This window comes from Capricornis sumatraensis, chromosome 20 (assembly GCF_032405125.1).
Source record: "Capricornis sumatraensis isolate serow.1 chromosome 20, serow.2, whole genome shotgun sequence".
NCBI lineage: Eukaryota > Metazoa > Chordata > Mammalia > Artiodactyla > Bovidae > Capricornis > Capricornis sumatraensis.
Genome location: NC_091088.1, coordinates 19708333 through 19725756, shown reverse-complemented (window position 1 = coordinate 19725756; position 17424 = coordinate 19708333). Strand labels below are relative to the sequence as shown.

The 17424-nt window shown below is 59.3% G+C and overlaps 1 protein-coding gene across 2 annotated transcripts in view; it reads right to left on the bottom strand.

Moving 5' to 3' along the window:
• Positions 1-240: 240 nt before the first annotated feature.
• Positions 241-17424, bottom strand: part of ZC3H18 (zinc finger CCCH-type containing 18) — a 43226-nt gene continuing 26042 nt past the window's right edge. For both annotated transcript variants that reach the window (XM_068991957.1, XM_068991958.1), the window contains 10 exons: positions 8920-9111; positions 6480-6605; positions 5995-6096; positions 4862-5008; positions 4495-4554; positions 3410-3570; positions 3056-3255; positions 2557-2653; positions 1744-1840; positions 241-1004 (listed from right to left, as the gene is read on the bottom strand). In XM_068991957.1, the coding sequence (XP_068848058.1) occupies positions 797-1004; positions 1744-1840; positions 2557-2653; positions 3056-3255; positions 3410-3570; positions 4495-4554; positions 4862-5008; positions 5995-6096; positions 6480-6605; positions 8920-9111 (1390 nt within the window). In that variant the 3' untranslated portion in view covers positions 241-796. The remainder of the gene's footprint in view (positions 1005-1743; positions 1841-2556; positions 2654-3055; positions 3256-3409; positions 3571-4494; positions 4555-4861; positions 5009-5994; positions 6097-6479; positions 6606-8919; positions 9112-17424) is intronic.

Sequence of the window (17424 nt, the reverse complement as noted above, 5' to 3'; positions counted from 1 at the left end):
ATGGCGGCCCTCAGGAAGCCCCGCCAGGCCAGCCACTGCAAGGAAACCAGACGAGCATGCTAGGGGCCGGGCTAGCAGCTCCAGGGGCATCTCAGCGGCCTCCTTCAGCCAGCGATGCCCAGTGGGCATCACCAAGGGGAGGATGCAGGGGGGCTGGGCACAGGCAAACATCACCACCAGGGCAACACAGCTGTTTATCAAAATATTTTATTTTAGGAGACCCCTCAAAAAAAGACCCTCCACATCTGACAGATGCCCAACAATACCCTTGGCCTGTTTTTTTTTTTTTTTCAGTCTTTTCTGTGTTTTTCTTTTTTTCCTTTTTAAATCAACTAAAACAATTTGATGCTTAAAATAAAAGACAGGAGTATTTCCCAATCAGACTTCAGTCAAGAATATATATATTTTTGATCCTGGGGATGGCAGGGTGGGGAAGACGCTCGGCAGCACTCAGTGTTCCCGGTTACAGGAGGAGGGCAGAGCTGGGGACGCCTGCCTGAGCGGAGGGAGGACTCGTAACTGACATAAAATCGGAGCTGGTCCTCGCTGCCGCCGTGCCCTCACCCACCGGGCTCGCGGGACTTCTGCTCTGGGAAGGGGTTGGTTCAGTCTGGGATTCAGCGTCATCTTCATTACATGTGTGGCTTCTTTTCCAGCTGAGAAACTTTTTTTTTCTTTTTTAATTTTTAAAAAGAATCACAGCCAAAATAAGACATTAACTGCAAAATCCAAAATGGCTGCGCTTACCCTATTTATAAAAACAGGTGAGTCCCTGCCTCGGGGAGCAGAGCCCGGGCTACACCTTCCCGGGGATCTTGGCCCGCTTGCGGGCGATGGCGTCCTCCACAGCCTTGAGCTGCTTCAGCAGCTCCTCCCGCCGTGACAGTGTGCTGGCCTTCCCTGACTTGGTGCCCGCAGTGACAGTGGTGCTGGTGTCCGAGGCTTTGCCAGGCACGCTGGTGACCTTGCTGGAGCTCTTGGACTGGGGTGACAGCGGGCGCTTCCTGCAGGGGTGGGGAGGCCATCAGAGAGGGCTGCTCTTTGAGAACCTCCTGCCAGGGGCGTGGGTCCTAGGAGCTGTACGTGCTAGACAGAAGGCACCCACTCCCCAGCGGAAGAGGCCCCCAACACAGACGAGCGTCCGGGGTCCAGCTCGGGTTCTGGCCACAGTCAGCATGGCCCCCCGTGCTCCTCCCATGCCCCGATCGCGGAGCACACCTGGGAGGTGGAAGGCACAGCACTGGGGCTCGCCTGGAGCCCACCGACCTGGTCCTCCTGCTCGGTGCCAAGGTAGAACCCACACTGCTGACCCTGACTTCAAGCAGCGCTGTGGGCCGGGGGCTGGGGGTGTAGGGCTGTGCCCGTGCCCCTCCTTCCTGGCCCCCCACCCAAACCTGGGGTGCTGATGCGCAGGGACTCAGCCTGCTTCCAGGGAAAAGGTGAGCCCCGCTCCTGCTTCTCGAACTGAGTGGGACGGAGGGAAGAGCTGCTGCCAACTGGCCCCTGCTCCTTCGGTCGCAAGCCACGTGCTCCCGAACTGCCCTGCACTCTAGGACCCGCTGGTGGCCCAGGGTGAAGACACAGCCAGCGTAACGCACCCAGCACCTCTAAGCCTGCCCTGAGCTAGTCCTGACAGCCCAGGCCTCCGCCTGGTGAGGAAGCTTGGCTGGCCCTCTCTGCGGCCAAGAACCCGATGTGCTGTGCCCAGTGTGGGGGGAGGGGGATTTGTGGGGAGATACTCACCTGTCTGTCGGGGCCGAGGGGGCCTTGGAATTCTGGCCCCTCTGCCGCTCTGGCTTCGGGGAACTGACTCTCCCACCTGACTTCCGGTCCCGAGAACCTGAGTGACGGGACAACATAAGACCAGGGTCCCAGCTCCACATGGGTCCAGCTGCACAGCGGCTAATGGGCACAGGCAGGGAAGTGGCAGCCTCTCTCTGGCCCCCAGTGACCCCATGCCAAAGAGCGGTGGCCATTCAGCTCAGCTTCCTCATTCTCAAAAGTGGCCAGGTCTAATTTGGGTTTTGGTTTCCTGAGCCACCATCAGCGTCATACAAAACAAGGAGCTTCCAGTGTGCAAGGCCAGGCAGACCAAAACCCTCCTCTGCTGACTTGGAAGAAACTCACAGTGTAGGTCTTCAAGCAGGGAACAAAAACACACGGCTGCTTACATACCGCAGGCAAGATCAAGAAGAGGAGTGCTTGCTGCCCTGAGTGTGGGGCCCGAGTGAGGGCACACAGAGGGGTCCCAACACTCAAGAGGCATGCGGGTGGCCTAGCAGGGGTGGGGGATGTTTTTCAGGGGTGCGCCGTGAACTCCTCCTGCTCCTGGTGGTGTGTGCTGGGCCCGCTCCTTCTATTTTAGGGGGAAAGATGCCCTGGCAACACTCGGGGTTTCACTTTACTAGCGGAGCAAGCCAGGAAGAGGCTCTGCCTGGGCCAGCGGCTCTCTCTAAAACTAATGCTGACGGATGCAGACCACCTGGTCAGAAGGCCCCTGGGGGCTTCAACACTTCTCAGGGCACACGAAGTGTGGCTCCAGAGGCAGAGGCTCACCTCGGTCTGGGGAGAGGTTGGCGCGCTTGGCTGGCGGTGGGCTCTGCCTGTCCTTGTCTGAGGGCTCGTAGCGCTTCCTGCTCCCCTTGTCAGTGGCCTGGAATGACGGGTGTGCAGTCAGGACCAGGGCCTGAGTGGACACAGGCAGCCACCTGCTCTCTGCTCCCGCGGGCCCTCCTTGGGGCCCCTGTACCACATGGCCCCAAGTGAGGCAGGGCCCATGGTCTCTGGGCCTGCACGCCAGGGATGGGATTCAGGCCTTCCAGTCCCCTGGGCACTGTGGATGCCAACTCAGAAAGGCCATGTCTGTTCTGCCTCCCGACCCAGGTCCCAGGGTTGTCCTGTGGTAATTGGCTCATCTCCCACTGTCAACCCCCTGCCCACGCGGCACTGCCCCTGAGGCTGTCCATCAGGGCAGGACGAGCCAGGCAATGTGGAAAGCCACTAGCTGGCCCAGCCGTGGGTCCTGGGGTCCCAACAGCACTGCCCACAGCCCCACCTTGTTCAGCAGCGTCAACTTGATCTCCTTGTGGGCAATGAATGCGGCCGCTGGGGGCTGGCCTGGTGGCGCCTGCTGGGGGGTGGTGGGCTGCTGGGAGGACCTGCCGCCCGCGGCGGTTCTTGAGGGTTTAGGCGGCTGTGTGGACGAATCCCGTTTCCGCTTATCCACTTTCACACCATCTTCCTTCTTAGATTTTCCTGCCAATGAAAAACACCGTCTCAGCCTCTCTTCCAGTGAGGCAGCTGCCTGTGTGCTGTCTTGGGAAGGTGTCATCAGTGGACAGAGGACAACCAGCCCACACCGCCTCTTCTCTCTGGACCCCAAGGCCCGGCACACCTTGTAGGCGCCTACCTTTCTCCTTCTTGGTCTGGGCTGGGGTGGGGGACCGTGAGCTAGCCGAGGACACGGGGCTGGCCAGGTCTGCGTACATGTCATCCGAGTCCACGCTGTGTGCTGAACTGCTGCTCGACGTGGCACTGGACACCGAGGACACACTGCTCACGCTCAGCGATCTGCACACACAAACACGTCTGTGCCCACACGGCCCTGAACCCCAAGGAAGGGGAACCCACCAGCCTGAATCTTTAGGGGCTCTGGACAGTTTACAGGTGCCACCCAGTAAGGGGATGCCTACATGGCCGGGGCCAGGCCCTTGTGCTCATGGTGACCATTCTGCTAGCTGGGCAGGGATGCACGACTGGGTGTGACCAACACACAACAGAGGGTAGGGATGGGATGAAGGACGAGCACATGCTGCGTCAGCGACGCCCTGAGGGGCTGGCTCGGGAGGCTTGAGACATGGATGGTCTCTTTAGTCCGGTCCCGTCACAGCCCAGGCTATACGAGGGCTCCGCCCTCTGAGAAAACCACCAGCCCCACGTCCCGAGCTCCAGCGGGGAAGGCAAGAGGCAGCCTTTCGTACGCAGTATTTTTGGCAGTGCTGGGTCTTTGCTGCCGCTCAAGGGCTTTTTCTAGTGGTGCACAGGTTCAGTTGCCCCGCATCCCCTGTGCTGGTGGGTGGGTTCCTAACCACTGAACCACCAGGGAAGCCCAGAGCCCAGCCTTCCTGAAAGTTAGGTCTTTAACAGACCGCAGACCTACTCGGACAGATTCAGGCAAATGTGTATACCACCTGCTGCCTACAAGTGAAACAGAAAATTGAATTGAAGGAATCTCAGGACTAATCTGATACCATCTTCTTTTTAAACTAAATGGCAGAATGCTCTTCTGCTTTTTCCTGTCTCAGATCTTTTCAACAGGCTGTCCCCCAGCTGCCTCGGCCTGCTCATCCTCGCCAGAACTCTGCGGAGCCATGGGGCCAGCCCGAGGCAGGGGCTGCGCGCACCCAAGGTGGCCTCTGTCCGGGGTTTCCTGGGCCCTGACTGCAGGCAGAGGCTGCCGGGACGGGACGGGGGCAGCAGAGACATGACAATGACCTGGATCTGGAACTGGAGCCACTGTAGCTGCTGCCGCTGCCGCTGCCACTGACCGTGCGCCTGCAATACAACCAAGAGGCTGCAGCTCACGCTTCTGGGGCCTCAACACATGGCGCCCCCCAAAGCCGGGGCTCACTGGCCCAAGATCAACACTCCACCAGGGACTGGCCAGCGAAATCAGGCGGGGCTCGGATTTCTATAGAGGACTCCCCCTCAAAGTGAGTCAAACCACACCCTCACCAGCCCCAACTCCCCCGGCACCACCAGGAGGGGACTCCGCCGTCAAGCTCCTGGGACACCAAGGCTGGAGGACATGCTGAGTCCCTGGGAGCACCCCTCCCCCAGCTCTGGAAGGCGGGACACTCACCTCCTGGGGGGGCTCCTGGCCTGCCGCTCCCTCCTCCTGGCTTCCCGAGGGTCTCCGCCGGGCTTGGTGGGCTCGGGGGCAGTGGTGGTGGTTTTGGGGGCCTGCGGTAGGGCTGGAGGAGGGGCTGGCTTCTTCAGCAGCTTCTCTCTGTCATGTGGGACACAGGGAGCTCAGACCCGCCGGGCAGGCCTCAGCCCTGCTGGCCAACCTCGGGGCGTGGGTACCACACACACGTGCTTCCCCTGCCCCCTGCCCTGAGGCGCTGTTTCCTGCAGACCCCACCGCACACCAAGCATCACCCTGCCTCTTCCTCAAAGGCAGGAGGAGGAAAATGAGGGCCATTGGGAGAGCTCTGGAGGAGAGCCCATGAGCCAGGTCACGCTCCTTCAGTAACAGCACCCTGACCCCTGCCCTGCATGGTGGGGGCGGCAGCCCTCAGGTAAGGCTGGGTGTGCGCGCGTGTGGGGACCTTAGGCAAGCAGGAAAATGGCCCCAAAGCAATTCTTCACTGTTGCGTGAGGAAGATACCCTGCCAGTGTTGAGTACCCTGAACACGCATGGGACTGATGGGCCACAGGGCGAACCTGCCAGTGGGGCACAGTGTCTGGGTTACAGGCGGCTGCGCAGCACGGCAACAGGACTGAGCCCACACACAGACCCCACCTGTGAGACTCGGGGCTGGGCCCGGCACTGCGCAGGGGTCTCACGGCCGATGGCACCGGGGAGGTGGCTGCAGTATCTGGGATGGAAGCTGTACCCCAACACCATTCACTTTTTAACAGGGGGCTGCCCAAAGCCCCAGAGCTGACCCTGCTCAGGAGGAAGCCCTGCAGCAGGGTTGGGGCAGACTCGTGCAGGGACAGCCAGCGTCGGGGGGCAGTGCTCCCTGACCCTGCACGCCAGTTGCCATGCAGTTCACGTGCCAAGTTCTAGACGCTTCTAACCCCTCCCTTCGACATGTCTGTTGAGAAGGACCAATATGACCAATGGCAGAAGCAGTGAAGAAGGTAAAGGATGACAGGGAGCCTGGCAGGGCCACGGCTCCAATGGAGAGATGTGGCCCATGGCCGGAGGTCCAGAAATCGCAAGGCCAGGCCTGCCCCTCTTCCCCAGGGCCCGTTGGCAGCACTCACCCTGCTTTCGTGGGAGGCGGAACTGGCTCCCCCTTGGCTCTGGCAGGTCTGTGTGGGGAGGGTGTCGGGGACGGCGATGGGGACGAGGAGAAGGACCGGGACCTGCTGGGGAGCAGAGGTGTGAGGAGAGCACCCTACCGTCCACTGCCCAAGGGGCAACTGCTCAGCCTGAAGTGGCTCGTGCTCATTTCCTGAATGCACCTCTGGTGAAAGATGCTGGGGGCAGGCAGCACCCCATCAGCTGTCACGGGGGAGCTGGTGGGGAGGCTGCCGAACATAGGGCTCTCGGACACAGCCTGGGGGAAGGGTCAGCAGTGAAGAAAGTGTCCCTGACGTTGTGAGAACAGCTCAGACACAGGGCTCTGTTGTGGGTACAGTGTCACACACTGCTCACACAGGGCCAACTGAGGGTGAGCCCCACGCCCTGGGATCGCCAGAACCCCCAGGTTCCTCAGCTGGGTTCCACGCTTCTCCCCACAGCTCACCTGGACCGGCTGCCTGAGAACGAGCTGTGCCTGGAGGACCGGCTGGAGTAGGAGCTGTAGGACGAGGAGCGGGACCGGGAGCGGGATGAGCCGGAGCCGGAATAGGACGACGACCGTGAGGAGGACCTGGCCCAGGGAAAGCAGGGGTGAGGCGTCTTCCCCCGCCCCGCCCCCGCTCCAGCACATAGACGCACCTCGCCCCCGCTCCCGCACAGACGCACCCCGACACCGCTCCCGCACACAGACGCACCCCGACACCGCTCCCGCTCACAGACGCACCCCGACACCGCTCCCGCACACAGACGCACCCCGACACCACTCCCGCACACAGACGCACCCCGCCCCCGCTCCCGCACATAGACGCACCCCGCCCCCGCACAGACGCACCCCGACACCGCTCCCGCACACAGACGCACCCCGACACCGCTCCCGCTCAGACGCGCCCCCCCCCGCTCCCGCACATAGACGCACCCCGCCCCCGCTCACAGACGCGCCCCGCCCCCGCTCACAGACGCGCCCCGCCCCCGCTCACAGACGCGCCCCGCTCCCGCTCACAGACGCGCCCCGCCTCCGCTCACAGACGCGCCCCGCCCCCGCTCCCGCACAGACGCACCCCGACACCGCTCCCGCAGACGCACCCCGACACCGCTCCCGCACACAGACGCACCCCGACACCACTCCCGCTCACAGACGCACCCCGCCCCCGCTCAGACGCACCCCGACACCGCTCCCGCACACAGACGCACCCCGCCCCCGCTCCCGCACATAGACGCACCCCGCCCCCGCTCACAGACGCACCCCGCCCCCGCTCACAGACGCGCCCCGCCCCCGCACACAGACGCACCCCGCCCCCGCTCCCGCACAGACGCACCCCGACACCACTCCCGCTCAGACGCACCCCGCCCCCGCTCACAGACGCGCCCCGCCCCCGCTCACAGACGCGCCCCGCCCCCGCTCACAGACGCGCCCCGCCCCCGCACACAGACGCGCCCCGCCCCCGCACACAGACGCGCCCCGCTCCCGCTCACAGACGCGCCCCACCCCCGCACACAGACGCACCCCGCCCCCGCTCCCGCACAGACGCACCCCGACACCGCTCCCGCAGACGCACCCCGACACCGCTCCCGCACACAGACGCACCCCGACACCACTCCCGCTCACAGACGCACCCCGCCCCCGCACAGACGCACCCCGCCCCCGCCCCCGCACACAGACGCACCTCGCCCCCGCTCCCGCACAGACGCACCCCGACACCGCTCCCGCACACAGACGCACCCCGACACCACTCCCGCTCACAGACGCACCCCGCCCCCGCACAGACGCACCCCGACACCGCTCCCGCAGACGCACCCCGACACCGCTCCCGCACACAGACGCACCCCGACACCACTCCCGCTCACAGACGCACCCCGCCCCCGCACACAGACGCACCTCGCCCCCGCTCCCGCACAGACGCACCCCGACACCGCTCCCGCACACAGACGCACCCCGACACCACTCCCGCTCACAGACGCACCCCGCCCCCGCTCACAGACGCACCCCGCCCCCGCTCACACAGACGCACGCCGCCCGCGCTCACAGACGCACGCTGCCCCCGCTCACACAGACGCACCCCGCCCCCGCTCCCGCACATAGACACACCCCGCCCCCGCTCCTGCACATAGACGCACCCCGACACCGCTCCCGCACACAGACGCACCCCGACACCACTCCCGCTCACAGACGCACCCCGCTCCCGCTCACAGACGCACCCCGCCCCCGCTCACACAGACGCACGCTGCCCCCGCTCACACAGACGCACCCCGCCCCCGTTCCCGCACACAGACGCACCCCCTATGGGGCACCTCGTGGATGCGGCAGTCCAGCCCCCTTCTCTTGGGAGAGGTGCTCAGAAACCAATATCTAGGTGCTGGTATGCTCACGGTCAAGAGTGACACAGCTCCCAGGCCCTCGGGCAGAGCCAGGACACGTGCCCGTGAGCGCTGACGAGCGAGTCTGACCCAGGCAGACACACACGTGTGTATCTGTGTGTCCACCGGGGCAGGTAGTGGAAATGCTGAGTCCACAGGCACCTCCAGCCTCCTCCCTCTTCAGGGAGCGCCCCCACTCTCGCCACCCACAGCGTCCTCACTTGTTTGTGCAGACCTGGTGCACACACACGTTTCAGAGAGGCCGACCGGAGCTCGCAGGAGATGGGAGAACTGCCTGGACACCGGCTCAGGCTGCTCTTGGCTCCCCAACCAGCAACGCCTCTTGTTGACCCCTGCCCAGGCCCGCGCTCCACTCTGGGCTGCCCCCACCCTGGCTCACCTCACCGTTTATTCTGGGGTCCACGGAGGCCTCGCCTCAGTGCTAAGTATCAGTCCTGTTAGCCGGCGATGCTCCAGAACCCAGCCTTGCTAAGAAGACAGACACACTCAGTCCTGCTGACCTCTCTTACCTGGAGGAATTGGAAGCAGAGGCCGACGAGGCTGATGTTTTTCGACGCCGTCGAGCACGGCTAGGGGAAACTGACACCCCGAGTTTCTTCTTCGGAGACTTGGACCGGCGCCAGGGGTCCTTCCACTCGTCGGCTCTCTTCACCTGGGGTCCTGTGGACGCAGTCTCCTTCTTTGGTGGCTCAGCTTGACGGCTGAAATCACAGAGGGGTTAATAGGTCTGGGGCCACCTCCCACCAGACAACTCTGCCATTTGGTGAGAGAAACTGTGTGGGAGGAGAGACGGGGACCTAAGGGCTCACTCCAGGGATGCCCCACACACAAGGCAGCAGGCGCTCTGTCAATGGGAGACCTCCCCTGGAACCGGACATGCGGGGCTCTCTCCACGAGCACTGTCTCACAGGGCCACGGGGGAGCTGGCCACCCAGCAGCGCCCCTCGGAATCCCTACCTTGCCCACCGCACAGGCGCTGGGTGGGGCAGGAGGAAGGGGCCCGTGCGTGTGCGCCCTAGAGACAGGCGCACTGGTGGCAGCACCGTCAGCACTTAGGATGCGAACATGACTGAAAAAATCCCGGTTTTCAAGTGAGTTAGAAACTCTGTAAATATAAACCTAAGCCCTAGACAGTTCCTTTGTTCACGGGCAGGGCAAATCAACAGTGTCAGAACCCGCCCCGACCACAGGTCACCACCAGTCAGAAACGCACACGGCTGAGCCTGCCCAGAGGGCGGGATCAGCTGGGTCCTGAGCGCATGAACAGGGGTAGGGGCCAGGCGGCAGCTCAGCAGGGCAATACCCAGAGCACAGGGTCGCAGACCGACAGCAGTTCAATACCAAGGTACCTGCTGGCCTTGTGACACATCGATCAGATAAAAGTCACAGAAAGTGAAGCAGGGCAACAACCCCCGTCATCCGGCTCTCCTGGCACAGCCGTTCCTAGCATGTCCGAGTGTCCCCTCTGCCTGTGTTCACTCTCCACCAAGGACCCTGCCGGTAGAGTCAGGGCTGCTCGGAGACTGCCCCGCCTGGAGTGGACCCCCCGGCCATGGACAGCAGTGCTTCACTGTCAGTCTGTTACATAATCTGGGCGTTTCTCTACTGTTAGCTATTTCTGTGTTTAAAAAACACAAACAATAAAGCTACCCTTTATATTAAGTCTTTATGAACACCTTGTCTTTTCAAGGGTAAATTTTTAAGATGTGGAATCAGGGGGCCACAAGAGGCAACCTTTTAACAGGTTCTTGCTAAGTTATCAAATATTTCCCCTGGAAGTGAAAGCCATTTCACACTGGGCTCAGCATGGTGCTTGCCCCACACTACCTGCCTGGGCAGCATGGGCCCCGTGTCACCAGGAGCACCACCGTGCCCAGAGAGGAGCACACCAGACTCCTGAGAGCTCTGCGCACAGAGCGCTTCCGGGAGGCCACCTGGGGGTTTTGGCCATGCCTGTGCTTGGCCAGTTTTCCAGGAAGTTCCTGGGGTATGACGATGGGAACCCTCTGCGGTCAGGTATTTTCCCAGGCTACTGGCTTCCACTCACTGGTGCTGCTGACACTTGTTCCAAGTGTTAACAGCTTCGTTCAGGCTCACAGAGCCCTCTCCACCTGAGCCAGGCTGGCTTCTAGCTGACTGAGAGGCACTGTCTTTCTTCTTTAACCCCCCTCCCGCCCCTGCAGCGTGGTGTGCTGGCTGCCACGCTCTGTGCAGCCAGGGTGGGGGCACTGTGTGGATATTGTGAGCCTGGCGCATTCCCGTCCACAGGCCAGGAACCTGCTTTCCCTCCAGAAGGTGTGGGCAATGCCATCTCTAGGCACAGATTCTTCCTCAGAGGGGCTGTGCTCCCCCATTCATCTGCCTTTTCTTATTCCAGAATCTGATCTGCACACAGGACCACCACATCATGACAATTCCAGACATGCTAATTCTCAGAGGCTTCTGGAGTGTCCTGCCTACCCGTGGGGCTCTGGATCAGAACTGTGCCAGACATATGAAATGGGTCCTGACATTCATCCCCACTTTCCATGAATGCCAGCAAAACATCAGTTTTATTCACACAACATAAAACAATCACCGCCTGCTGATATCTTCAGAACTTTTCAATCAGTCTATCCACCAGTGAGCAGGCTCCATGCCAACTATCTGCTAAGAGCCCCCACCAGGAACAACATCCAGCATTTAAAACCACCCTAAGGACACTGAACAGAGGCATAAGACCCTGTAACTCGGCCCCCACACGCTGAGCCACTGCCCTGCTGGCTCCAAGCGTGTCCTCCTGGAAGTGTGTCCAGGAAGGAAGTGAAACCCGAGTCTGACTCGTGCCAGTCCCAGGCCACCCCAGGCTGCTTTCCCCTTTACACTTCCTGTGTTGTTCTCATTCTGAAAAGACAACAGCAAAGGAAACACCTTGGTCCCTGGTATTTTCATGAGTCATCAAAATGGCCCAGCTCTGTCAACCTGTGGCTCTTCCAACACAGGGAGATAGAAGCAGCTGGGCACCAAAGGCGTGCGTGATTCACACTGGAGCCGTGTGAGCACTGAGGGCTGTGCGTCAGCAAGGGGAAGCAGAACGCTGGACCCTCTCCCCTCGTGGCACACAGCACCCGTGGCCAGACAGGTGGCTGCGCAGCCCCCCGACCTCTGAAAGGCAAGGCTTCCTCACCCTGGCTGCAGTAAGATGGTCTGGCTATCTTATGAGCGCCAGAACCAGGCCTGGAGGCATCCCTCGAGCCCCACATTCTCCGGCGAGTGTCATGGACGGGCCAGAGCTGGCTCTGCAATGACGGAGCCGAAGGCCTGTGCCACCTTCCTTTAGCTCGACAACAAGCCCAGGACACGCGGGAACCCTTCTGCAAGTCCGCCCGTGTTCCCCAAAATGTGGGAAACTGGGCTCCTGATTTTAATTAGTATGAAGAAAACTATTTTTATTTTTTACTTTGTTTCTACAGTGACTCACCAGGACAAATCATCTGGTGTCTGTTACATGTTAAGGGTATAAATTTCCTTTTAAAATGTATTTAAGTTTAAAAGGTGAAAGTTTTTTTGTTTTTTAATCCATGAAGGTTTTTTGACCACAGCACGCAATTTGTGGGGTCTTAGTTCCCTAGCCAGGGATTGAACATGGGTGCTCGGTGGTGAGAGCACAGACTCTTAACCACTGGGCTACCACGGAATTCCTGGGACATATCTTAAAATATGAATCAATAGTGTTAGGTGGTACCTGGATACAGAAAATCATGCAGGTGGAACACCTGTGGGACAGGGCACTTTGCAGACCACAGTGAGAGGTGAATGAGCCAGCTGGGCCCCAAATCGCCTCCCCTGACTGGGGTCTCAAATCAGGGATAAGTGGTTTCAGACCTAGATACAAACGATAAACAATCACTTTAAAGACGGATGTTTTGGGAGGAAGGACTGGATGAACAATCAACAGAGTTCATTCACAATGCCGACTGGGGAAGCTGTCCCTAGCCTACTGGGGAAGGGCAGGGGCACCAGGAAGGCCTGCGCCCAGTCAGGCTTTGGGGAGCACGGACAGAGCACGGGGCCGAGTTGGCGCCCCGACGTGCAGCCATGGCCTGGGCTGTCCTGCTCTCCGACAACACTGAGGAGAGCTGAAAGAGACCTGGGAAACCAGGCAGCCCCAACAGCAACTACATGGGAACGCAGGACGGCAGGCTCACCAGGCTCTTCCCACAGGCCACCTGCCCACGGGAAGCCGGGGCCACATGGGAGGAAGCCTGCGTGTGCAGGGACAGCTGGGAGGAGGACGACCGTCAGCCATGCTGGCACTGAAAGCTGACAGGACAGATTTGGCATTTGCATAAACCCTCTGAACAGAGAGGGGAAAACACCTTCCCATAATCTCTGAGCAGCCCTCCCCCTAGGCCAAAGCCACGAGCAATCTTATCTGCCAGGCTCCTGAGCCTTTGTTCAAGACCACACGAGAGGGACACTGAGGAGCAAAGGTCACGAGAAAGGGCCTGAGTCCCCTCGAGACACCAGGGCAGAGGCGTGAGGTGAGGCGGCTACAGAGCGGGTGGCTGCAAACCCCTGAGCAGCGGCCTAGCTTGAGGTCAAAGACAAGAAGAGATAAAAAGGAGGAAGGTTCTCTTTTAAGATGGAAGGGTGACGAGCTCAGAGAGACGCGCAGACAGCGAAGGGGCAGCCCGTCGGTGGGTTTATCCACTGCACTCGCTCACGCCTCCCACGGGCCCTTCCCCATGAGTTGCTCACCTCCAAACTCTGGACAAGGTCACCCTGGGTCCCCGTGGACGTGGAGCCGGCTCCCAGGATGGTCCCAGGATGTCACCAGCCTGAACAACCTGCCCAGCAGCCTCCTCCAGGCCAGTGGCTCCCAGGGATCCATACACAGACAAGCAGGGAGTGAACAGGCCCCTTGACTCCCCCCCCCAGGGGCCTGGGAAGGTGAGAGCAGTTCCCAGGGAGGGGCATCTGGGGTCACAGACCCGTCGCTTTATTCCTCAGACTTAAAAAAAAATTTTGACTCCACCACAAGGTCAATTTCTGGGTGGGGCCATGAAGACTTTGTTTCCACAGCGAGGCCCATCATTCCCAAGCCCACTAATGTTGAGGAGCAGCATTAGTTTGGGGTGGCCCTGAGGGCCAGCCCGTTCCCACCATGGAGCGCAGTCATAGCCTGACTGCTCTTGTGACCTCATGCATTGACGCAGTTCCCACCAAGGCCGCTTGTAGGCACTCGGGTTAGAACTTGAGAGAGACAAGTCTCTCCATTTTTAGGCAAACTCTGTAACTCTGTGCGTCAGTCAAGAAGTTAGAACACGGGATCCACACAGATCCACTTTTCCTCGAGAATGCCCTGGGCATAACTTTCCCAGAGGAGGAAGTAAGCCGTGACTGGGAAAGACTGGAGTGAGATGAGAAAGATAAACAAGGTTCCTTAGCTCCCAGGAAGCGTGTCTCCTAGCAGAAAGTCCGAGCTAGGATCAAACTCCCTAAGTGCAAGGATGGAGCCAGTGCGGAATGGGAGGCCCCTGTGGACTGGCCAGCACGGCAGCTGTCTGGGTGTGAGCGGCTGGAGCCCTCGGGGTTATTTAGCAAAGGCGGGTAACACCAGCATGGGATCCCATGAATTCCACAAGTAAGACAGATGGCACTGAAGGCAGAGCTGCCACGGCAAGAGGTGAGGTGCTCGAGGGAACAGAGGGAAAGGCCGCCAAAAGCAGAGGGGGACCTGACGTGTCCCACGGAACAGTCAGAGGAGACCTGAGTGGCCATCACCCTCGGCCAAGCACCAGTCTGAGCCAGATGGAGTGCGTGGGCTGTGGCTTGGTCAACCAAACAGTAACCTCCGTGCTCCTAGGGCCCTGAGACTCCCAGGTAGGCACGCTTGAGCAGGTCACCTCCCTGGCATCCAGGTGACGGTCGCCAGGCCGTGGGGAGTGTGAGGAAGTGGGAACAGCACTGCCTCACGAAGAACCCTGGTCCCTAGGAGACTGAGAAGCTGGTCATTTCAACCCCAAGGGACCCCAAACCTCTCACTGCACTTGAATGCTCAGTAAACAGCTTTGAAGATAACAGGCAGTCTGGGTGAGTCCTCAGGAAGGTCCCGGTTACTATTTGTGTCTGGAATGACATTCATCCGCCTGTCTGAGAACATCCTCCTTTCTGTGGCACCCTACCCACAGAGCACGCCCGCCAGCCTGGCTGTACGCACTGGGAGGAGGTTTCATGGAAGTGCTCCTCTGTCACAGTGATCCTCTCACAGAACTGGCTACAGGCTCTGCTCTAAAAACAGCCCAGTTATAGAAGCGGGCAAGATGCTTGGAAAGGCCCAATCACAAAGGTGAGCCTCGATGAAGGCGGGGGTGCCGACTCCAAACGAGCAACACGGGGGCTGGCCCAGAGGCCTGCAGAAGCGCCAAGAGGTGGTCCCTGTGGCAGCCACTCCACAGGAAGCAGCTCGGGCAGGTGAGGGGCGGGGGTGAGGGGGACCCGGCCTGGCAGAGCCAGGACCCACCCGGCTGTGTGCTGCCTTCAGGCCCCGAGCTGGGTTTGGGGAGCTCTCACTGGTCGTGGATGTGAGGGAAGATCCAGCACCACACCCAATGGCATCCTCTACTCCCACGTGTGGGACCTTCCGCGACAGACACCGCCCTGTCCAGAGCCCGCACGCAGCGGCAAAAGCTATCTCAGGTATGCACACGCTGCGTGCTCTGTCGCGTCCAACTCTCTGTGGCCCCGTGAGCTGCAGCCTACCAGGCTCCTCTGTCCATGGCATCTCCAGGCAAGAATACTGGAGTAGCGTGCCATTTCTTCCTCCAAGGGATCTTCCCGACCCAGGGGTCAAACCCGCACCTCTTGTGTCTCCTGCACAGGCAGGCAGGTTCTTTACCACTGCGCAAGCTGGGAAGCCACCACACTCTCTCCATCCAGCTGCTGACGAAAAACTCCCAACCTGTTAGAGGCTAAGCAGACAAACTCTTCCATAAAAGGGACGTCATGTAAAGGAATTATGGCAGGGAGCCTGGCCACCTCCTGACACAGTGGTCACACCAGCTTGGGCTGATCAAAGGAAAGGAAACAGGAGGCCGTATTGGAAATTCTGCTCTGGTGAAACCCCAGCCTTCAGGCTGGTGGCAGGGCTGGCGGGGCCCCAGCCAGGGTGATCAAAGATGAAATTCAAGACTTCCAAGACCAGTGAGCTGGGCTGAACTGAGGCCAAGTGATGGAATGTGCCCCTTTGCTGAGGGCAGTAGGGGGTCCACAGGGGAAGAACTGAGCCCAAAGAAGGGAAGTGAACCAGGTCAGAAGCCGGCAGCAGAGCACACCAGCCCATGGCAAAAGCTGCCTCTGATTCTAGGAGGAACTCACTGAGCTCCCTGAACCCTGGCCCTCTGGTCCAGCTGTGCTGTCACCGAGCCCCTCCTCACAGGAGACCTGTGGCTGCGCAGACACCAGACCCGGCGGCTGCTCTCAGTGCTCCGCTGCTGGGGGCCAAGCTGAGACTTGCCACTGCCTTCAAGAAACCCTCCTCGTGGGCCTGATGTCCCCAGACCTCCCCGTGGAGAGTGAATACAGGCATCTGTCCGTGAGCTACAGGTAGTCCCTGACTTGTGATGGCTAGACTTCTACAACAGTGGAAAGTGGCATGCCTTCAGGAGAAGCTGTGCTTTGAATTTTGCATTTTGATCTTTCCTGGGCAGTGAGCCACAGCTCCTCCTCACGGTCACCCACATGACCACAGGGCAGACGAGCAATACACCAAACAACTCTTCTGGAGCCAGGAAACCCTTCTGCTTTCCACCTTAGTACAACTTTCCATAAGTCTCATGAAAGATTCCACACTTTACACTGTTAGTAAATCAGATGCATTTTTAACGTACAATGGGTCTTTTGAGACAAGATTCCTCCTAAGTTGGGTAGGCCCTGGGGTCACACACAGACTAACTACTGGCGCCCCCCTGTGCCGGGCCCTGAGACTGCAGTGCCCTGTCGGGGTTCCACTCTACAAAGACCACAGACGACAACAGATAAGGAAGTCCTATGAAGTCAGAAGATAAGAGGTGTAGAACAATAAATAAAGCAGGAATGGGGGTGGGGTGGGGACTGACCTCTCTGAGTAGCAGGTAAAGCCCAGAGGCAGGGGAATGGCAGAGCAAAGATTGAGGTGAACCATGAAGAGGCAGAGGCTGGCCAGCGGTGTGGACAGAAGGCAGTGTCTACCAAACAGGGGCTTCAAAGGGCCCCACAACAGAAAAATTAAAGAAAGAACTCTTCAATGCATCTAAAATATGATTTACTCTGAATGTTCTGAAAGTATATCACTTTGCCCAACATTAGGAAAAAACAGCAAATTCAGGGAGGTCAGTTCACTGTCACCCAGAGGACAAGAATAGAACCCACACTTAACAAAAGACGAGAATGAAAGACTATATGGTCCTGACATTTACTTTCAGAAACACAGGACAGGACTCTGTTCAATGGTAGGGACAAGAATCAGGGATAAGAGCCTGGCTTTTCCACCAAAAACTGTTAGAACTAATGAACAAGATTCAGTGCAAATGCAGGATACACAATCAACGTACAAAAACCAGTTGTGTTTTTATATGCTAACAAACTACATTAAAAAATAATCCTATTTATAATAGAAAATAATAAAATACTTAGGAATAAATTAAATCATGAGACACTGATGAAAGGAACTGAAGAAGACACAAAACACTGAAACACACACCATGCTCATAAATCAGAAAAATATGGTTACAACGTCTGTGCCACCCACACCAATCTACAGATCCAGTGCTGCTGCTGCTAAATCGCTTCAGCCGTGTCCGACTCCTAGTGACCCCATGGACTGCAGCCCACGAGGCTCCCCCGTCCATGGGATTTTCCAGGCAAGAGTCCTGGCGTGGGGTGCCATCGCCTTCTCCACAGATCCAGTGCAGTCCTAACCCAAGTTCCAATGGCATTTTTCATACAACAGAAAAAACAACCCTAGAGTTTTGTACGGACCCACAAAGGACTCG